The 23,479-nt window shown below is 37.8% G+C and overlaps 1 protein-coding gene across 2 annotated transcripts in view; it reads right to left on the reverse strand.

Moving 5' to 3' along the window:
• The window catches only part of dennd1b (DENN/MADD domain containing 1B), a 163,620-nt gene that overhangs the window by 39,829 nt on the left and 100,312 nt on the right, over positions 1-23,479 (reverse strand). For both annotated transcript variants that reach the window (XM_015387873.1, XM_015387875.1), the window contains 4 exons: positions 22,949-22,994; positions 19,574-19,675; positions 7,143-7,268; positions 2,350-2,451 (listed from right to left, as the gene is read on the reverse strand). In XM_015387873.1, the coding sequence (XP_015243359.1) occupies positions 2,350-2,451; positions 7,143-7,268; positions 19,574-19,675; positions 22,949-22,994 (376 nt within the window). The remainder of the gene's footprint in view (positions 1-2,349; positions 2,452-7,142; positions 7,269-19,573; positions 19,676-22,948; positions 22,995-23,479) is intronic.

Raw genomic sequence — 23,479 nt, forward strand, 5'->3', positions numbered from 1 at the left:
GGCTGCTAACTGGGGACACATTACAAGGAAGCAAATTTTCAAAGTAAAGAAAACCACAAGCTATAAGTGGATGTTTTGCCAGGGATCTACAAAGACTGCCTGTGACAAAAGATAAAACATTGGTTGACAACATTTAATTGATCAGACCCATACCTAAAGGTGAAATTCTAAGCAGTGTTGTTAATAATGACAACAAGAATAAAAAAAAAATGTCACTAAATTATTGCTTAAATTTAAAAGCAATTCAATTTAAAAGATTACATTTTATTCAGAAAGTGCAGACCTTGTCAGCTCCAACTACAATGACCTGCAGAAACTCCAGCATGAGTTTGCACCGAATTTTCAAATGCACTTAATACGGACCCAATAACTGTTGTCTGGCATCCCTTTCAGATTTAATAAATTGTGGGCTGTAGGTATTTACATTTAAATATCCTCCAACCAGCAATTTTGCCTGGTTTGATCATGAGTATATAATCTGCATATTCATAAAGGCACAGTTCTGGTCAGTTTACACACATTATATGAATTGCACCTGTTATAAAGTTTACTTTTGGCTAGCTGAAGTTTCAGTACATTCAAGCCTTCTGAGGATCAGGTCCAAGATATGCCTACATATGGCCGTGCCAGGAGGTGCTGGGCAATGAGGTGCTTAAACCCATTTAAATTTAACTGGATTTCATTTTTCCAGCCCAATAGGAAACTGAACAAACACAGAGAAAAGCCCTGAAGAAGCTCATGGCATTGGTATTTCAAATTACTGATCAGCTTTCTTTAACAAGTTTCTTTCTTTCTTTTTTATTTTACCATTGTTTGACTTTGAAATTAGACATCAGTCACATGATTTGGCGATATGTACATCATGTGTCTGCAAACACGATAAGTAGAAATATATACAAAAATACTCCAATACAAGTATTGAGTTAGAAAATACTGAACAGAGTACATCTTCATTCCCAGATTGTGTAACTATGACTATTAAAACTTATGTGAGCATGTGTGTGGCCATGCAAGAGAAGCGCTGCCTGTGTGTTTTTCAGCGGATGTGGGTCATGGTCAGAGCATCGCTCGGGCAAAACCACTGGCCCCGCTCACTTTAGCAGAAAGAGGAGTGGAGCAGATAAGCTCATCCCATTCCCTGCTCTCAAGAGGGGGAGGAGAAGGAGATAAGGACCTGTTTCCCAAAGCTACCGATTGAGGAGGCAGCTGGCCCGGAGGAGGCTTTGAACTGATGCTAGCTATCTGCTCTGCCTGGGAAAATTATGAACCCGGTGTCCAGAGAAACAAAAGGCTGATTGAGGGCCGCTGTGCTGTACTGGGGTGCGGGGGGGAAAATCACACAGCTATTACGGGTCAGGGAGCACACAGGGGTGAGGGGAAAAAAAGGGTGAGAGGAAAGCCAGAGGTGTATTTCCCTGTAGCTCTGGCTCTGCTAAGTTTAGCATAACTAAAGGGACAAGGAGAGAAAACATTTTAAGTGTACACAAGGTCTTTGTTTTAGTTTTCTTTTTTTTTTTTTTTAAAGAAAACGCTGATGAATAGAAGATACCTGCCTAAACAGGCAGTGACTGAGCACACAAATAAGCATATTACCACAGAGAATAAGCTATATTCATTAGAGGGTAAAATCTGAGGAGCAAATTAGAGTCTGGCATTCAGTGCTTTTAGAGACTGGCACAAACATGTTGAGGGCAGAATGCTAAATTGTTAAGGTTTTATACAGTCAGTGGACTCTAGAGCCCTGATTTATCTCCGTTTTGTTTGTACTGAAGATAAAACTGAATAAACAGAGAAACATTAAAATCGGAGCACGGCGATAATGACTGTAAACAGTTTGAAAGGGTCAGTAACCGTCCATAATCCCGGCTTTGCTCTCCTAAATTCCTCCTTACTCTGAACAACTGAACTGTCAAGATACTTAGCGCTCACCCTCAGCAGCTGACAGTTTGCCGAGAGAAGGCGTCCATCTGTAACAATCACTTCTCAGCAAACAGGAAATCTGCTTAAGCATCCCATTTAAAGTGAAGATGCTTCACTTTAAACAGGACACTAACTAGAGAAGCTAATTAAAGGTAATAAACAAAGGTATTTAAACAAAACATTGTTCACTTTTTGTTTACTTTAGCTATGCTCCATCAAATCATAAAGGTACAAGTGACTCTAAAATCATTTCATAAGGAATGATATTTAAAAACTGCCTTTTTTCCCATTGAAAAATTTAAATGTAAAATAAAAAACTTTAACTACTTTTGTTTTGAATGTTCCAACATCTCTTTTCTTATTTCCAACAAGCAGAGAAGAGTGCAAGTTACTGTAAATAGAGAAAGTGTCGAGACCAGCTGTTGGTACCTGTTTAAAGAGCTGCAGGTTGACGGCCATAGACAGGAAGTTCTTCATTGTGCTCGAGCGATGGTTGATAAAACTCTCCTCACAGAACGTGATTGGTTCTCCCTGCAGAATTCAGACACAGATTTACAAAAAACATCTTAAATGAAAATATTACTCTTTTGTTTATTGCTGTAACTTTTTCAGCAAAAAAAAAAAAAAAAAAAACATTAAATGAAGATACTTTTTTCATATGGAGCTGGACTTCTAAAACAAGAATATTTTAAAATAAAGTCAGAGCAGTGCACTAAGTTTCTTTCTAACTCATAAAAATCTAAAAAGCGTTGTTTTCATTCTGCTCTCCTGAGTCAATACTTAGCAAAAATGTGTTTTAGCACAAATACAGCAACAAGTTTGCTCAAGTCAGATTACAAGGAGGGCATAATGTGAACATTTTGTTGATATTTGAGACATTTTCCACATTTATATCCTTGCTCTAACCCATTCTGTTGTAGCTATGGCTGTTTTTTTTTTATTTTTTATTTTTTTTATGAGACTTTGCTCTTTTGCAGCCTTCATCAAAGACATTTCTTCCTGGATTTCCTTGTATATAGCTCTATTTATTTGGCACTCAACTCTGACCAGCGTTCATGTTCCTGCTGTCAGACTGACTGTCAGACCCTGAATTTCCATCACTATGAATTTCTTAAAAAATAATATTTTTTTTTAAACGGCCAGAACTGAATGTGAGACCAATTCCTATCCTTTTAGTAGTTTCTTGCCTCTAAGCTGTGGGACTCTGCAGCTCGTCCAGAGTTACTACAACCTTAATGACCTCTAAGCCTACTTTGGGTAGATAGTGGATTTGCAGTTTGCCATACTTTTACCCGCTTTTAAATAATGGATTAAATAAATCCCCATAAGATGTTAAAAACACTCCAACACTCTACCCCTGACCTGTGCGCTGTCCTCATCATGATGTTTTCTCACTAATGATTTTGAACTAGCTTCCAACTCCTTCACAAAACTGCTGAATATATACTGAGATTAAAGCAACATAAAAGGGTTATTGTTTTTACAAAATGGGAGATTTCTAATATATTTTGGTTTAACTGGGTCTTCTCTGTCTGTATCATAGTAAAGATTCATTTTACTTTCTATTTTTACTCCAATTTCTGGTGGTTTATCAAACAAAATGCAAAAAAAAAAAACACCCCACAAAAGTGTTTGGTAATAAGGTAATAGTGGAGGCAGTTTGAATACTTTTGCAAGCATTGTATTCTGCTGCCCAAGCTAAGCATAACATGTAGAAAGCTACCAGAGTATTTCAACAGATTTCTTCATTAGTGAGAGAAAAAACAAGTCAGAAATTAATCTAATAGTGAAAGAGGAAGGAAACAGGATTAACAAAGGAGTTAAAGTTTGAAAATAAATAAATAACAGGCTCCTTTCAACCATTTCCCCTGGCAGCGCATATACGTATGAGCTTCACTGGACCAGATGATGGCGTCCTACTAAACTTCCCAGTCCTCCGCATAAACACATGATCACATTATTACCATTCCTTACATCATGTCTGTTGGCCTGTGAGCTATAGACACAGAGGATGACAACAGAACCACTCTGGGCCAAACACACTCTGCCCTCCAGTCAATTCAGATTCCTGTTTTCTTATAATTAACATAACTCTCACACGTTTCAACAATGCTCTAAATTCCTGTGAAGTAAAACAATGAGCTTTGTCTGTTCTAGGCTCTGAGCACAACGTGGCTCACACAAACAACTGAGCCACGGTGGAGGGTAACCTCATTTCTAAGGATGGGAGAACGATACCAGTGGCCCAAATTACTTTACAAGATCACCGCTCCAGTTACATCACAAAAACTTTCTACAGAAGAAAGCCGGGTTTTCATGCCTAACGGGGTAAAATTAACTAATAGTGGCTGAGATTATCATCATCACCACCCAAATATGCATTATGGATTTTGCCTTTTGTTTGATGAATTAAGATTCATTGTTATTGATTAAATCAAATCATTCTTTTTTAAACTGAAATAAGTCGGAATATATGTATAACCACTGATATGTGAGCATTACAATTACTTGATGTGCAATGCAGAGTATTTTAGATCTAGATGCCTCTGCATGACGGCTGACATCCTCAATTAAAGCTTTTCAGGCCAAACCATTAATGACTGAGACCTCAAAGAGGTCCAAAGTCTTCTGATTGGACACCAAGGCTTTGAAATATTCTACCTTAAAAGATAATCCGGCTTAACTGTGTGAATGCTAGAATTTCAACCATATTTACAGCATTCTCAATGGTGTGAATTTCTTTATTATCATTATTATAATCTATTATTATTAGTTCAATTTTGTCTCAAACAGCAGTCTCAATATTAAACAGAGTAGATCAGAACTTTTATAACATCCTCTTTTAAATTATAAACCAAAGTGTAAGTAGATTAGAAGTGAGTTTTTATATACCGTACCTCTTCTATGTCACTTTTTCCAGATTGTCTATTTCATCTTCCTTTTTTTAAAATGAGGCAAGATTTGTGTTTTTACTGCTGTAAAAATAAAATAAAACTAGGTTTGAGTATAATTATCCTTAAGCATAACATTTTTCACATCCTTGCCCATTTAGATAACCCCTAATATTTACCATGTATTGTTTTTTTTTTCTGACTAAAAGCTTTCTTAATATTAATATTCCCCAGGAAGAAAGACAGCTTTACTATGATATAGAACCTGATAAGAGAGCTAAAGATTAGGCTGATGGAAAGGAGGCCTTCTGACCTAATAGACTGAGTCTTAATGCAAAATAATAATTTTATAAGTACCAGTGAAGCCATCCACAAAGCTGGAATTAAGTTATTATAAGGCTGTAATATCAAAAAATATTTTTCCATTGATTGTTGAGTAGGAAATAAATTATTACGCTTGGCTGACACATTTCCATTTCTAAAAACAACTTTTAAAACATGGATCCTCCTTACACACTTAAAATGTAGAAAAGTGTTATTTAGAAATTTCTATAATTCAACAACTCTGCTCTGAACCTTAATAATTCACAAATGTACTCATGAGGTAAACGTGACGAGCCGCAGAGGTTCATCTCTTTAAGCCACTTTGGAATATGGTATTAAAAAAGGCAGATTTGTGTTCATCCTTTATAGGCCACAAATCAGCCTTAGATAAATTAGCTTATTGCCTACATGTGTCTAAAATAACATTTTAAAAATCCCTTTTTGGAGGATTTTTTTTTTTTAACACACCTTAAAAATGTTCTTTTTCCACATAACAGTATTTATTTTCCAAGCTGTAGAGACACCTGGCAGAATAACGTCAAACCCAAAGTGATGGCGTAAGAAATATGTGTATAATCAGCTGATTGCCTTTCGGCTCATTATTAGGCTCCAGTTTTGTTTCATTTACAGCTCAGCAAGACTCCCAGTAAGCATCCACACCCCTCCTTCTGTTGAGGCATATGGGTCTGTGAACCGCTCAGCACAACTCAGCTCTTTCCAGGAAGATCTTTTCTTCAGCTCAGAACAATAAGCAGAACGGTGAGATTCAACAAATACGGCAGGAAATTAGGAGTAACTTCATTTAATCTGAAGATCTGTTTAGGTTTTAACATGTATGTTAAATCTGAGGCTTTTATGCAGACCTTGTCCGCAAACAAACACCGAGAGCGTGAGTGAACTGAGAAATCACCGCTCACGCACACAAACAGGCTGCATATCAGCGCTCGTGTCAGAGGGGAGGCAGTTTGTTCGTGTACCGTCTGTATACAGAGAAAAAGAGAGACAGCATCAATAATGTAGCATCTTGACTCCGGGAGTCCACAAAGTCCAATTAATCTCAAAGACTAAGCAACAAAGGCTTCACTATTTGACAAACAGGACATGGTGTAGTTTGCTCTGCTCTGACTCAGACTTGATAAGCAGAGAAGATCTAGAAAAGAAATGTTAGGGGGGCTTAGTAAAGGAGAGTTAAACACCAAAGGTGGCTAAAAGGGATCTTCAAAGGGAACGTCCTGACTCCTTCCAGCTCCTCTGACATTTCACTGCTTCAGACAAGCCCACCTTAGCTCTGCTCTCCGTCTGAAAACACACCTGTTACCCTCAGTCAAAACCGTCACTTCACTTCAGCCGAGATGGTAACCATGAAGCTCACATCACCGAGAGAAAGAATTACAGTCACACCTATGAAAGGCTCTGCTCTGAATATGAATCCATATTAAATGGTGGTTTTATGTTTTCTTTATCTTTTTGCAGCCTCTAAATATGTAGTTTTCAGTCGGTTTGAATTTTTCATTTTCATTTCAGAAAATTAGGAAAACCCATTCTAACCCAGTACCATTTATGATTTATATTTCATAGATTAAAAATATTAAAATAAAGTTTGCACATCAGAAAAAAACTGTTAAATTCCACATCTATCACACTACAGCGCCTCATGGTTTGTTTTCATATGAAGTTTCTGCAAACAGATTAACTTGTATAAAAACAAAGTTATTTCAAAATAGAACTTCAGTGTCACTCTGACATATCAGGTTAACACAATCATATATCCTTTGTTTTTAATCAAACCCACCTGTAAAAACAGAGTAGTTATCAATAGGAGACAGTATAGAGTAAGATTTTCCCTGATTTAAATTAAATTTAGAGATTAAAATTGTAGTGAAGCTTGGGTTTATTCAAAGCATACCATGGTAGAAAGTACCCTTAAACTACAAACATAAAAAAGCATGATAGAATGTGAAACAATAAGTAGAGAAAGATGGGTAAGAGATGATGGAGGGTCCTTACAGGTTTATATCTGAGAGCATCTCTGTAGGATCCAAACAGAGCGGCCTGCGCTCTCAGGAAGGCCCTCGCCACGCCACATCCTGTTGCTGTGGACTGCTTCTTCAGCTTGCTCTTCAGAGTGGACACCTGGTGGAACATGGGGGGGGAGTTGGGAATGATAAAGACAGGGATCAGGGAGGGAGGGAGGGAGACATGAAGGGTAAAAGTTAAATTATCACCTCTGAAATTGGTGGAGGAAACAGCTAGCCTATTCATGGTGTGAAGTATCACATTTGCAGGTCATCTCAAAAAAAGGATAGAAAAAAAAATAAAGCAGGGACCCTTCAGACTTTCCTCCGGGCTTATCTGTTGTGCTGCTGGGAGCACCTGCTGCTTTGCTAATTGAGCGGCATAGGTGGGGGGGCAATGGGAGAGTGGGAAATAGAGGAAATAGAAACCCATATCTCTGCTCTTCCTCGTTCAGCCCTTCTTCCCCTGCCATCACCTTCTTTCTCCTTTCATTTCTGCCTCCGTGTCTAAACGCTCCTGTTCCCTCTATCCAGACCTGCTGTTCTCCCCTCCTCTCTTGGCTCTCCCAGACTCCCTCTAGAAAAGGATTCTTGACATAAAACGTCTTTAATTATTTCCCCCTCTCCTGGCTCTGTCTCCAGGACTCCAGGCGAGAGTGGAGGAGCAGCAGGCCTGAGCTTGTTCAGGATGACAAAAGATTCACCCTAGCCACTGGGCCCTGGGGAGTCTGGGAAGGAAGTTGTCAAGAGGCTCTCCTCACCTGCTCAGCAGTGGTCTGACTGTGTTGTGGAAGTGGGAGGAGGAGGCAGAGATACAGTAGTGATGTCATGTAGTGAGGGACCGTCCCTTTCACTGTGTGGGCTGCGCTAGCTTCGCCCAGCAGCATTTGTTTCTCGTCTACCACACTCTAAAGCAATCGCCTGCAGGCTGACGCAAAGAATACAATGCAGGCATAAAGCTTCACTGTTTAAATCATCTACTGTACTTCTGCAATATTTTATATCCTGCATAAATAAATACCCGTCAGAAATGTGTAGTAAGAAAAAAATAAAGGATGAACAATGTTTAAGGTGTTAAGTCTAAATCCTGCCACCTTGAATTTTCTTCCTAAACTGTGAGAAAGAAAATGTGGCTGTGCATACAGAGAGTGTGTAAAACTCCAGAGTGTGAGGAGCAACCAGAATCAGACTAAATTAACATTTAAAGTCAGGTTCCTCCATTTAACACTACATAATTAATATCCACAGTCCACCTACTTCACTTTTTAAAAAACATAGCCAGACGTTGTGATGCCTGCGCTCCGGTGCATGGCTGCTGTGTGTCCTTAGCAGATTTTTAAATATCTTTTAAAAAGGCAGTTTTACGATAAATTACTATATTTCTTCATTTTGTAGTTTGGCAATGAGGGAAATAAATATTCAGTTCATGTCAGTGATTAAATAAAACCCCAGGCTTCCTGCAGGTTTTATTTTAATCTGACCATTTTTGCCAGAATGCAAGGCTACTAAAGTTCTAAAAAGTTCCACTTTCAAGAAAACTTAAATTAGAAAAAACTTCCAGTTTTCTCTTGATTAACCCAGATCTGGAATCAGCAGGTATAACGTAGAAACATTTGTTATCTTTCATTCTTTAAATTACAACAATAAGAGCTTTCACAACTTTCAATGAGTGTACCTGTCAATAAATAATGTGCACATCTACGTCCTTATGGTTTGAAATAAATCAGATAGGCTGGTATCTGCCAAGAACAAATCCTGATTCCTGCATTTTTACTTTGAAAACAATATTGTGTTATACATTTTCTTCATTCCAAAGTGCTTTTAAGTAGATGCCAGGAAAAGTGCAGGAGTGTACCCTGGCTTTATTAAATGATACTCCTCCCCCACCTGTTGCTAGTCAGCTCCCTGAATACAGGATTATTTTTTCTTCCTTACAACAATGAAATATTTAGTTGCTCTGAATGATTCTTGTGTGGATTAAGCAGGAATAAAAAAATAATAATAATTTTTAAATCAGGCATTGGTTTAAAAATGGTGCAAATCATTTATCAGCTAAACTCAGGTGGTTTTGCTTATGTTTCCCATAAAGAGAAGACCAAAGATGTAAAATAGTTTGTGCAAAATCTACTCTTAAATTTTAATAAAAAAGCCAGTGAATGAAATAATGCAGCTCAGACATGCGCAACTCACAGCCCACCATAATGTCCATCTACACAAAGCATTAAGATGACATTGGCCAATAAGATTAAATATTAGAAATCAGTGCTGCATATATTTAGAATTTCACCGGTATTCAAAGATCCTGCCTTTATTTTGAAGAGGTGCTTTTAATCTGCAGGTTGCTTCCTGATTTTGATTGACTTATACAGGGAAAAATGTTGATTACCCCAAGAAATCTAAGTGTAAAAAAAGACTAAAATAGTAACAGGAGCAGAAATGAAACTTGAATTAAAATATGCAGCAAATATCCAGAAAAAAAAAAAATTAATTTTAGGTGAAATATAAATAAAACACTAAGAATAATGGGTAATATTTCATGGCTTCATTGTGACAGAAAATTACATAAATACATGTGTTCTTATATGAAATATATACTTGTATAAAGTGGGTTCAGCTCATAGTTCTCTTTGGGAGAAAATGCTGCCACCGCTGTTACAGCCGATTTATTACAGTTATAAAAGAATCAATGCATTATGTTTTCAGACCCAGCTCTTATAATTGTTGCTACTCTGCTTTAAACAAACTGGAAGCAGTTAAATAACTTTAGTCTTTCTTTTTCATTTATAAATGTAGGGCTTTTACTTATCGCACAGTGACAATTTCACGTTATAGCTTCTAATTTTAATGATGGGTAAGATCAATATCACTGGAACGGGGGAAGGCTGAGCTTGTCTCACACAGAAGAGAGGCCGAAAAGAACCGAGGAGCTGAGAGACAAAAGAAGGGAAGCAAGACGGAGATTTCGGTCTTAAACTGGGACAAAGACAAAACGAACAGTGCTGAATTCTGTCCCCTGGGCTTTCCCCACTCGCCACGACGTCCCCGCGCTGCCATCGCAAAATGCTTCCAGGCATCAAACAGAAAGTTTACCATGGTTAAATTAACAAGTGTCATCTCCATATTCACTCATTCTACTAAATGCTTTTATGTTTATGTAAAGCCCTTTGTGGGATTAATATTTCATGTTTATGTGCTCATCACTGATTTTTTTTGTCTTTGCAAATCATTAAACTGTCTTTTTTTGTGTGGAGGAATCAAAGCGAGGACGTTGTCAGTCTATGAGGGGGAGGAGGACCCAGAAGACTGTCAGAGCAGACGGGATAGCCAAGTTTACTCAACAGAGTCATCCAGCATACTGCAGCTTTCAAACAGTGGGAGACTCCACTTATTTTTACCTCCTAATATTTAAAAAAAGAAATAAATTGTTCTTCCTGAGAAGAATAAAACATTGGAGGAAAAAAATCCTGATGTTCGCTTAAATTGGTACAAATCTCGAATCAAAAACGTCTAGTTGTGCTGCAAAAGTACAGCGCTCATTTTTACTAATAGAAATCAAACCTCACAACTCGTTGTGCTCGCTCACAATCCAGACACATGTACAAAAAATAAAATAAAATAAACGTGTATTTAGTAATTGGCTCTTGAATGTGGAGCCTACGCCACAATCATCAGGTATGCCTCCACGGTAATGGCTCTGTCAAACTAATTAACTTCTACAGTTTGAGTGAAGCTAACGAGACGCGTACAGGCATCAGAGGAAGGCCAGGCTCTACAGGTGATAACCCTATTTGGCAGTGACATTTTTTAGTGTAAAGTCACAGTGGCGGTGATGAGATCAAAGGCAGAGACTCCCCCATTGGGTCCAATTAGAACTATAGCATTGTAGAGGGAAGGGGTGGCAGGAGAAGAGAGGGGAGTGGGTGGCTGAGGGAAAGGGGAACAGGAAAAAAAACTGTTGAGTTATGATATTCATAATCTATGCAGAGAGGCCTTTCCAGTACAGGTCTTCTCCCCATAGCTGTGATCTTTTCAATTTACATCAAGGGAAGATAGTCGGGGATGAAAGCGGGGCATCCGAGGCGCACAGCCCACAGAGGGCAGACATGGGGCCTCATTAAGGCCCGGCCCAGACAGCCCCAAACAGGGTTTGAAGTGCGTCATATAAAGAGCACGAGGTCAAAGGTCAGACATAGAACAGATCTCCATTTAACTCTCCAGCTGAAGATGATAATTAGCAGGTGCAATCATGATCCCTGTCTGACTGTAAGGGATGATACCTCCATAGGTGACAGTGGAGCGTGGAGGGCCCAGAATGTCTGAGGGCCCTGCTGTCCACAGACACACACCTCTACACACGCACAGCCATTCATTAAGGGTCACACCTTAGGACATACATTCATGTGTGTCTGTGCAAAACAGGTTTCAAGAAAAACTGCAATATTTATTGTTATTTAATAGGGTTGCCTAAGTTGGTATATTTTAAAAGTATACCCAACTATATAGCTAAATATAGGTAATTTGAAAAGAGAATTAAAACTAAATCAAAAGATGATTAAAAAAAATATTTTAAAGGTTTCTTATGACCAGATTCTTTTTCAGTCAAATGGACAAAAATGATACAAATTTGACTGTTTAAAATAAAAATAATGAGAATAAAAAAAAATGTTCAGTTACACAATTTAGGTAGAAATATTTCTTTCTAATCGGTCAGATGCGGAGTTTGAGTGAGGCTGGTTTTTAGTAACTTTTCTGGTAGCAGATGAAAATTAGGAGTAATCAACCAACATGCCTTATTATGATTTAGTTTTATGCTTTAGGCTGGCAGACAATAGATAAACAGGGCTGTTTATTTCTCAACACTTCCTGCGTGTTTCTTTTGTGATTGGTTTCTGTCCTTCTCTTTAAATGGGTTCACATTTATAGGGCTTATTGACTGTCCAAAACATCTGCTGTCTGTACGGTCCCTTTATCCAATTCGAGACGACATCTTCTGCAAACATGACTGTAATAAAACTTTCTCTGTGCTGCTTGCTGTGCAGTGTTGGTGGCCGTAAAGAGTGGGCTAAACGGACTCCCCCTGCCATGTCTTTCCAAGCACAGAATTGTGGATCATACAACAAAGAATAAGTATTTAATGATCGGAATTTGTTTGCTTTACTTCAGCTATAATTTTTAGAGTGCAGGTGATTTATAAAAACCATAAAAGTTGTAATTTTAACAAATATAGAAACATCTGTAGGTGGCTTTAAAAACTACATTTAAGTTTTCAGAGAAAATGTTTTCTGTTGCAGAAATAGTTCTAAACAATTAGGGTCACATTTTTGTTTCTTAAAAATCTTTTTTTTTCTGTTTGCTTGTTAATAATAAATTCATTTTTACATTCTAAATTTGCATAAATAAAAGCTATTTTTAAATATATTTAAAAGAAAAACTTTCCTGCAGGTGAAAGCAAGTAGTTTATAAAAAAAAAAATAACATAAAAAAATTCTGGAGCCCAAAAAACAAAACAAAAAATCCTACAAGTGTTTGATTTATAATAAGGAAAACAATTATCTTAATAGGTTTAAATTTATTTCAGATTTCTGTATTGCACTGATGTTACTATAACACAGACACAATCTGCAGCTCAGATTGAAACTTCTGATGATGTTTCAGTCCAAAATAATCAGGTTTTAGCTAACAGTTTAAATGATAAGTCCTGATCTAAATGCATGTAACACTGCAGAAATTCTAGAAACAGCTTGCCAATAAACTGAGAGAAGCTTAAAACAATAAATTATGATTGTTTCATATTTAGAAATACAAAAAAAGTGTCCAAAACTCCAGAAAACTTGAAACTTTCCAAATGGCCCCTTAAGAATCTGATCTGAACAGTGATTTACTGACACAAACCTCTGTCCAATAAACTAAAGGTGCTCCACCCAGAAACATATTTAATATTCAGGTTTTTTTATGTATTATAGTTGAAATGTAGCCCAAATAATTAAAAGCAAGTTAGAAAATATGCATCAGAGCATTTAAATTGCTTAATATAAATGCAAACTTCAACTAATGCCAGAGAAAAGTACGAAAACGCCCACAAAATAAAAACCTGATTGACAATTCTGCATGAAATAAACATATAAAAAGCTGTAAATCAAAGGAGAAAAAAAGTTACACTAAGCCCTGAATATATATTTAGAATTATACTCAAAAATGTTAATACAACATTGCAAACCTCTCCCCCAAATAATGACCCCGACACTTGTCTGTTGTTGGAGGAGGGGAAAAAAAAAGGAATAGAAAGTTGAGTTTTCTCCTCGCAAAAAAAAAAGAAAGAAAAAAGTGTTTTGTTTAAGCTTCTGTCCAGGGATAGAAAGCCATGGGGACGCAATTAAAGAACTACAAAGAAAAAAAATAGTTATGAAAATCTCCCACTTTCTTTTGATGTGCTGGAGTCTGAAGTGTACACACATGGCGTACGCACAAACACACAAATCTGAACAAAGACACGGAGAACAGACTTACAGCGCGGTCTTAACAACTGCAGATGCATACATGCACACAAAGAGCATGGGACTTGGAAATCTATGAAACAGATTCATTCATTAAACTAAAGATTAATATTAGATTTCATAATTTAACTTCCCAATTAACCTTCTTTCTACCCATTAAGCTGCACAGTAAAAGGGATTATTAGTTTAAATTAAAGGATGGAGGAAACCTATTTTTAGTTTTAGGCAACCTTACACGACGTTTCACTGGAAGTATGAGTGTTAATGTAGAAAACAAGAAAAGTTCAATAAAAAGGTGCAAAAATAGTTGATCTTTTGTTGATTTAATGCAAAGCGAGTAATTGTTAGGCAAAAATGAAAAAGTTGGAAAGCAGAGAGGAGGAGAAACGGTGTGTGTGTGTGTGTGTGTGTGTTTTAATAGGGCTATGAGTTTCTCCCCGGTGTGGGGTTACTTTGTCAAGCTGACCTCTTATAGCAGCTGAGCGGCAGAGTTTTGCATACATAATTAACTATAGCTAAATGTCATCTCTCGCTTCAATAACCATCGCAGTGGGTGTTGCTTCTCTCCCTTTTTTTTTTTTTTTTTTGACTTCTAATCCGGAGTGAACCGTCGGTAGATCGGCTGAATGCGCGAAATAATGTGCCGCTTTTAAAATCCACACGAGCAAACCGAAGGACAGCAGTGAAAGCAAATGAATGAGTTTGCCGCTGTTTTAAAACAATCACGACCTGGAAAAATGATTGTCAAATGAGCAGACTCTGACATTTGCAGCTGGTAAAATACAGGCTCGCCAACGAAAACGACATCTGAGTCTTTGTTTGGAGCTTGTTATTATACTCTGTGGACTGTTCCTGCTAGAGTACAGCATGTATGTGAGGCTGGACGCCACATTTTCCCACACCGGAGCATGAGAGTGGCTTTACTTCTGGTGACTGCTAAATACTCTGCTTAATTCAAACTGAAATCATTTTCAGAGGATCTGATGGACAAACAAACTATCAGAGAAGCAAAAGTTTCCTCCAGAAGGATATCAGAGTGTCACTGATGAACATTCCTGGTTGACAGCGTGTAGGTGTGTCTAAGTGCATCTGTAAACCGACATGCGAGTGCTGCCAGCCGTCTGCTGCGCTCTGCTGTAGCTGATGATGTAGATGTTGTTCCCTGGAAAGTCAGCGCCCAAATTAAAGCCGCGATGTTTGATTAAGTGTGCCAGGTGATCTCAGGAGAGGCGCGGCAGATACAACCTCAACCCCCTCATTCATTTGTAAACCTCCAAATGCGGGCTTGAAATACAGGAAGTAGGAGTGTGTGCTGTAAATCTCACCCCCCCTCCCCCCTTGATTGGGAATACAAATGATCAAATGTTGGAGGGCTAGGATTGTATGGGTACACGGTGTCAGCAAAGCAGCGAGCGGCGGAGAGGAGGAGAATAGAAGGAATTAGGCTTGTGATGTGTGAGAAAGAGAGAGAGAGAGGAGCATCTGAAAATAAAGATATAAGCTGCATTGTAGCTGCTCAACTTGAATGTGGCACAGAAAGAATAATACATGAAAAAAAAAAAATCTGTCATTGGTTTGAGATCAATTGCCAGAATCAAATAAAAACCTTATTCAGTCACACAATGTTTGTTTTCCGAATTAACCGACTCCTAATTTGCTATTCTAGGATAGTTTTAATGACTAGCGAGGTAAACAACTTCACCAACTAAAAGTCAATTATAACTTTATCAGCACAGTCTCTGGTTGGAAGAGGAGATGTGGATCTAACAAAAAGCAACAAAAGTACCTTGATCTTCTTGTTTTATTGAGTATTTCTTCTCGGCATGCTTGTCAACACACTGATTTTACTGACAAAACAAGGTGCCACAGATATTTAAAAAGTAGAAAACCATCGCAACTTTTGGTTAAACTTTAGCAGTTTTTCAGCAAATCAGATTACTGGTAAAACATGTTATATGAAATTTAAAGATTGCTCCATATTCTGATATCAGGTCATTTAAATAAGGATAAAATAAACAGCTATTTAAATAGGAGAACAAAGACCAGCCTGTTTATAATGCTGCTTATACAATAGAGAACTTTAGAGAATGGCTGGCCTTTAGCTGTTACCAGGTGTGCACAATGCTAATCTATTTTAATCTCAAAGCCTGGTAAGTACATTTAAAATTATTTTAAAGAAAAGTCACTGAAAAAAAAATCAAATTTATTTGTTAGCTTTTCCTTCATAAGGGAGCTGTTTTTAAAGTTCATTGGATGTTCCTCAGGGCCTGCTTGGATGGTCACATTTTTTTTATTATTAATGAAAATTACACTATGGTGTTTCAACAATAATAAACTGTATTTGGTACAATATTTAGATTTTTTTTTTGGATAAAAACATTCTTTAGAAAGTGCTTTAGTAAGATTTAATAGATCTTGTAAACTCAGATATGTGCTAAATTAAAAGATGCTTTGAAAGTGATGAAGTAAAACAAAGGAATAAAAAACATTTTGATTATAAATCCGTCCTTTCTAAACCCCACACGTCTCTATTTAATTACATTATGAACATTATGAACTAATTAAGTTATATTTAAATTATTTTAGAAGGCAATACTCCCTGCAAAAAATAAGGAAAAAGGAAAGTCAACTTTCACAAAATAAAATACATATAAATATAATTATTACCTAATTTAATTAATTTGGTTCCATTTTTGACAGCAAAAACAATGTATAAAGCGATAAATCTACCCTCTATTAATACACAAAATCATGTTTTTATCAAAATGTGATGTGAGAAAAGAGTTGGATCTAAAAAAAACTGACTTGCATTTCTGTATGGAGGGTAGAAATTATCATGTTAACGGCAAACGTTTTAAAATATGGTTTCTTCAAGGCACAGTGATAAACTTTGGGTTTGACAAGGTGTAAATACAAAGATGTGTGCGTGGGTTATATATTTACTAGGGTAGCTAAGCCCCAATTACAATTAGATATTAAAATTAATTTCATTATACTAAAAAGTTTTTTTTTCCTGTTAGCAAATATATATATATATATATATATATATAATTGCTGACCATTGTGAAGTCATCTGGGAAGATTACTCCTTGTTTTAAAGTGGAAAGACCTTTCTGCCATCACCCTAATGTTTACGTCCCTCATCATCTTTTAGAAATCTGGCTGCGCTGCTTCAAAACACTAAAAGAATGTTTAGTCAAAGAAAAAGAAAAAAAACACAGGTTCAATTCACAGATTACGTTAACCTAAATCTGCCAGGGATATGAATAATTTTAAGCTTAGCATCACTTTTTTTGTCTATTTTTGTTCATTTATGTGGATTGTGTGTTGATAGTAGTCAATGTAAAGCTATGGTATTATTAATGGTAGGCCTATGCATCGTATAAATTTGTGACATTGAAAGAACAAATAAAAAAATCAGCAGAAGATTATAAAAGTAAGTAGTGGGTAAGGGATGGGATACTTAAAAAATAACTTCCTCCGTAGTTTTTTATTTTAATGTGTTTTAAAAAAAAAAAAAAAAAAAAGGATTTAGTTCTAAAGTCCTTATCAGAGAATCATGGCATCCATTTGCACCCCTTACCAATTACTCTCTCATTTAGATCTGGCCTTCTCTTCCAAACGGAACCGCTACCAGCTTACTGGTATATGTAATAGTCAATAAATGTGAAATATTATGTGTGAAACTGCGAGAAAAGGCCGTTATGGGGCGGGCACTTGTGGAGCTGGAATAGGGGTCCCGTCTGAAAGGGAGCAGCTAATTCAGGACAACTGTGAACTCTGAACCCCCTAAAAGCACAGCCAGTGGTCAGCCAGGCCAGGTAACCAGCTCCACATGTGCTGCCAGCCTGCACCGCCGTAATTACATGGATCTCTAAAGGTTTGTTTAAATCAACATCAGAAGCGCTTTTTGTTTTCCATTGCCGTTGGACCTTAATTTCAGACACATTTTGCCCGTGGCCTTTACCTTTTAATTCAGGTGGTGCTGCATATATTTATAGGAGGTGAGGCAGAGCTTTTTAAGTAAGGATCGTTGTGACTCCATAGGTCTCAGGGCCTGGCTTTCGCTCTGAATAATCCTGAGTGTTAAGTAGCCAGTGTTACAGTGAGAATTGGAGAGAAATAAAGGGCGGTTTTTAATAGCTCAGAAGCGACATGCTGCAGCCGAGCGCAGACAGAGAACCGCTCAGCATTAATCAGGAAATCAGGCCCCAGTTCAACAGACAGCACAATGCCTCTAACATCTCCTTGTGTGCAAACACTAACATCAAATGCCATGTGGCATGTCCTCATCACTAACAAGCAAACTAACAAGAGACCTGGAATTCCACTCAATTAGTACCTGCTCGCTTTGTTATTAATCTGCTAGCCTCTGTGAATAGATAAGAGGAGACAGGAGGGGGGGGGGACCTGTATGGGAATAAAAACAACAACAACAATTTGTTCCGATAAATATATTAATGCCAGCAAAGTTGCTGTTTCAGGTGCTGTAATTTGACATGATATGCGAGCTATGTTCTGTCATTAGTCAGGAAAAAATTGGTGAGCAGGGGATCAAAGCAAAAAGGCACTGAGCCTGCCACTTAATTTATCACACGGCGAAAAGACAAAGGCTTTTCTCTCTGCTTCTGTCGCTTTTCAAAAGCTTCCACTCTTTTTATGACAAACTCAGTTTGCTATTTAATTTAGGGCTTCAGTCCCCAGGTGCAGAAAAGCGAGCAGGCAGGAAGTGAGAAGACGGTACTGCAGCCAGACAGGCACACAGGCAGAGAAGTATGAGAAGCAAACAGCGGGTGCAAGAGACGTCCAGGTTGGCGGGAAGTGCTGTGAGAGAGACATGTAGGCAGACAGGTGCCATGAAACCCAAGCAGCCGGGGAAGCAATAAGGCAGGCAGACAGGATTGAAAGTCGGCAGAAAATGTTATAAAGTGCAGAAAAGAACTCACGAGGCAAAGAGACGTTGGTACGCGCTAGCAGTCAGTGTTGGCAGAGCAGTTCTAAATCAGGAAAACCAGAGGAGTGTGGGAGTTTGAGCAGGTCTGGGGTCTGCTGGGCAGTAGATTGAATTATGTACTGCTGCTGGGGGAAGGAGTCCAGTAGGCAGTGGAACCTGAGCGTATGCTGTTAGCAGCGTGTGTAATAGTGCATCCACAGCCTCAGCTGGGATCCCAGCGCCTCGCAGAGGAGCTTTAATACACACACTGTGAAGACTAACTAAACAAACAGATTCCTGCTTCCACAAAGACAAGGGAGACAAGCACATGTGTTGTTCTCCGTGGCTGTGGATGTGTGTAAAAGTGTGAGTGACCCCGACGCCATGGTGATGCTTCCTGTAGCACTGACCAGCGTCAGTGCTCCATTAATTAAAGAGACGATGCGCTGGCAGGTGGCTTCACTGCCCACACTGGTAATTGGACCCTTTCTTCCCACTCTCTCCCCCCACAAAATCACCCATCTCTGCCTTTTCTTTTCTTTTCTCTGCCTCGTTCCCTCCTCCTATCTCTCAGAAACGTGCCAGTGGGCAGGCAGCAAGGCAAGACTTTGTGAAATAATGATTAGAATGGATGAAGATGAAGGGAAAGGAGTTTCACATTTTCCCACAAGCCTCTGATGGTCGGGGAATGCTGTTTGCCTTCAAGCGTCATACGACGCGACGGGAGTTTACTTTAGACAGCCACAATCTAAGAAGCCAGAACTGCAGTCATTAATGATGTGGGGAGGGGACAGAGCTGTACTTTGACAAGTTTCTGGATGTGGGTGTGCGAGAGGATCTGTGTGCACATGTGGGCAGAGATGTGAGAGTGAGATTACGTGGTGAGGAGATGGGGAAAATAACCTTGATGTGTTGCATGTGGAATGACACAATAAAGCCCGAGATGCAAAAGAAGCCTCGGTGTGTTTGGTGGTGTTTATTTTTTGCGATTCTCACCACATCACTAGGAAGGTTCTGCAGGTCATCAAAGGGGCTTTCCATGGTGTTTGTGTCCACGTTGAGAATGACCACATCCTCCAGCGAGCGACTGCATACTCTCTAAAAGACAAAATGTGGAGCTGTGATCTTGAGCAGCTGTGGACAGAAGAAAAACTTGGTAATACGGTATATAGTGTTGGAAAGTAATCAAGAGACTAGAAATCTGTGTCTCTGTCTCGTTCCACTCTCTGTTGAGTGCCGACACAAGCATGCAAAACTCTACTTAATGAGGAACTGAGTCTGTGATCAGCTGAAAGAAACAGCAAACAGAAAGACTGCTAGGAGAGCATCTGAAGAAACGTAAAAGCTCTGATTGAAAATCTAAAAAAAAAATAAATAAATTTTTTTAATCTGGATTTTTCCACCAACAAAATGCATTTCTCAACGCAAATCAGATCACACTGTGTTAAGGAAAAAATTATAAGAAATTTTTTTTTCTTTATTTTGTCAGTTAAAGTATGGAAGAACCTCTTTGTGTGATGTTGACCAAGTGTTATTCGAAGTAAAGTAAATATTTTAACTTTATTTATTTATTTATTTTTTTTAATGATGTGGAAATATTTATTAGTATTTTGAAGAATAAAACAAAGATTTAAAAAAAAAAATTTAAATAGCAAGAACTTATATCAAACAAAAAAATGGAAAGATTAAACCCAATTAGATCAGATAATGATCTAAAAGTTTTCTGTTATTAATACTAATAGAAAATACTTATGCAAAATAAGTAATCAGAGTAATGATATGTTATTTAGTCAATATACTTGGGGTTCCTTATTAATGGTTTGTATATATTACAGAGAATACCTACCAAAGTGCAGGACTGGGAAAAAACCTTCTATAGCCTCACAGTTTTCTTTGGGCATCACTAACATCACTAACAGAGGCAAAGTTAACAGAGGAAGTCAAGAAGAAGAATAGCTATCCGAAGCCAATCGGTAATAAACGAGCTAAAAGTGACTGAGAATATTTTCTTTTGTTCATCGTTAGGAGCCGCAGCTACACCTGATTACAGCCTGAGCTGCAGAATTAAGAGATTACTCAAATAGAACCAATCCAACGGTGCAAAGCAAGATAAAAGATCTCAATGAGCAACTCATCCCTCCCAGATCTAATCAGGCTCTAAAGCTGATGAGAACCAGCCTGGGAAAAGTTAAACAAAAGAAATACAATTTCTAAGGTTTGGGAACCAGAGAGACTTTATAGGGAAAAATGGTTCCAAACCCCAAACTACTCCTGACCAACAATAACACTTAGCTCTATCCCACATTTTCTAACCAGAGATTGAAGAGAATATTGTGGAAAAACTTATTAGGAAAAAAAAACATTGTTTAAAAGGTTTGCATACTGTTACATTGGGAGAAAAGCTCATTTCAAAGAAGAATATCATGACTATAGTAAAACATGGTGGTGGTAGCGTAATGGTATGGGGCTGCTTTGCTGGATGATTAAACTGACAGACTTTTATAACTCTGCTTTCCATCTAAAATTCCTGAAGGAGAATGTCTGTCCTAGGACTGAAACAATTAATGGGATTAATCGTGATTAATCCATTATTGAAATTAATTTAGTAATTGATTAATCATTAACTTGAGCATAGAGACCGTAAAACATGCCAGCTGAGAGAGAGACCCACTTAAAGCAGTAATTTTACAAAATTTTTTTGAATAAATCTAAAAATATTTTGCATTTAAGATGAAAAATCTTTTTCGTCTGTCAATATGCTCTATCCAGAACTCCTCAAGTGGAAAACTTTTGGTTTCACCTGCTTTAGTTTCATAAAAAGCCTTCTTTAAGGAAACTTTTTCCGATCCAATTATTAATCGATTAATCGAAATAATAATCGTCAGATTAATCGATTTGCTAGATAATTGTTAGTTGGAGTCCTAGTCTGTCCAGCAATTTGTCATCTTAAACTTAAACAATTGGCTTATGCAGCAGCAAAATAATTTGAACCGCATCAGCAAGAATTGCTCAAAATTATAAGAATATATAAACTAAGATCTGTGGCATGTCTATAAACAGGAAAAAACCTTTAATGTGGCCGAATGCAAACAATTCTGCTAAGAAAAGAACAAGATTCTTCCACAACGATGGACTCGCATCCAGTTCCGGAAATGAACTGGATTTGTTTTGTAAGATGTCTTAACATGTACTGCAAACTGGCTCTACATAAATAAAATAAACAGAGGTGTGTGATTAAGATGGGATTTGAACTTCCAGTTTACACAGGGGACAAAGTCATTTCAAGTAAAAACCACAAACTCTCCTGGAAAACCACTTTTCTCACTCATAGATGATTAAAAAAAATAAAATGGGAAAGGAGAATATATAATAGCAGACCAGCTTTATGTAGCAGATGTATGGGAAACAAAGAATGTGGCTGAGAGGAAACATTTGGAGTCCAGGAGCGTTTTCTACAGAACCAAAAACATCATGCATCAACAGCAGCCCAGTGATGCTGTGCTGTGCCGTGCGCATCCTGATGGCGACAAATTCAACAATTATTTCAGTGTGGTGCAGGAAGGATGTGGGCAGGTGTGTGGTGTGTGTGTGTGTGTGTGCGGGTTTGGAGGCAGCATAGTGTGTGAATTTCTAGTTTGTCACTTTTGTGACAGCCTGTGCAGCGGAGGCTCACATGCTGATCTGGACTAATTATGTAGTGGCGGAAAGAAGGTCTGTCACGGATGCAGAGTGTGATAAATACTGCCACCGCCGCAACTGTCATACAAGTATCACACACACATACACACCCCCACGCACATGCACAAAAACACACATGTGCATAACATTATAGGCAATTACACACACACACCTAGAAAGTAACACTCGCGCATGAGTGTTAAAAAGTGTGCGTTCTTGCGTCATGCGTTCACATAAAACAGGCGCACTGATGACGGCCTGCTCCCCAACCAACAGAGGGTTTAACAATGAAGAAGAAAAGCTCTTTGTTTGCAGATGCTTTTTCTGCCTTTCTGTCTCTGCCTTTTGTACTTTTGGTTCAGAAGCCGAGGCACACAAGCAATATAGAGTTGAAACAGACCTAAAGAAAAAAAATGAGCTGTTTTAAGCATAAAATAAAGTTGGAGTTTGTGAAAAAGGTATATCTCATTTTGGCAAAATCCATTTAAAATGAACTCCTCTAGAATGGAGTTGTCATTCATTTATGTTATGACACAGTGAAAGAGATGCAGCATTTATCAAAACATCTCAAATCAAGATAAATGATCAAAAACGGTTTGCACATTTCAATCCACTCCTTGGAAACACAGATATAACCTAAACATGCACATGACACTATGGTATGGTTTTATAGAAAAATGAACAGTAACATACCTCAAGTAGACTATAGTGGACGCCCACAAAGTATGGCATTGGAGCACTGAGGACGTAGAAAATACAGGAAATCTGTTATTACAATGATGTCCATCTTTAAATATTTCCAAATAACTAAACATTACAGTCACCTTATTGGATAGATATTTTGTTTTCCAAACTAAATAAAAGGTGCACTAAACAGGATATTCTAGGCCAATACTTATTTTTTCTGAGTTGACCTTCCAATTTTAAAGTTGTAAATCAAATAGGAAATACAGGATTATACCTAGTTTTTTTCCTTCATAGTATTTCAACTAAATTCTATTTTTAATCAAACTGCACCACTTGTATCAAACTAGATGCTGTTGGTCAATGCATTTATAGACAAAATGTTTAAAGTTCAAGGTTTTCCTAAATCTGATGAAGAAGACTAAATAAAACTTCTCTGATTTTTCAGCAATTGCCCTACCAGTCATTGGTCAGAGCTGCCTGTCTATCCATCCATGTCTATATATGTCTATATATGTCTATATATGTCTATATATGTCT

The sequence above is a fragment of the Cyprinodon variegatus genome, unplaced genomic scaffold (genome assembly GCF_000732505.1).
Source record: "Cyprinodon variegatus isolate N-32 unplaced genomic scaffold, C_variegatus-1.0 Scaffold405, whole genome shotgun sequence".
Classification (NCBI taxonomy): domain Eukaryota; kingdom Metazoa; phylum Chordata; class Actinopteri; order Cyprinodontiformes; family Cyprinodontidae; genus Cyprinodon; species Cyprinodon variegatus.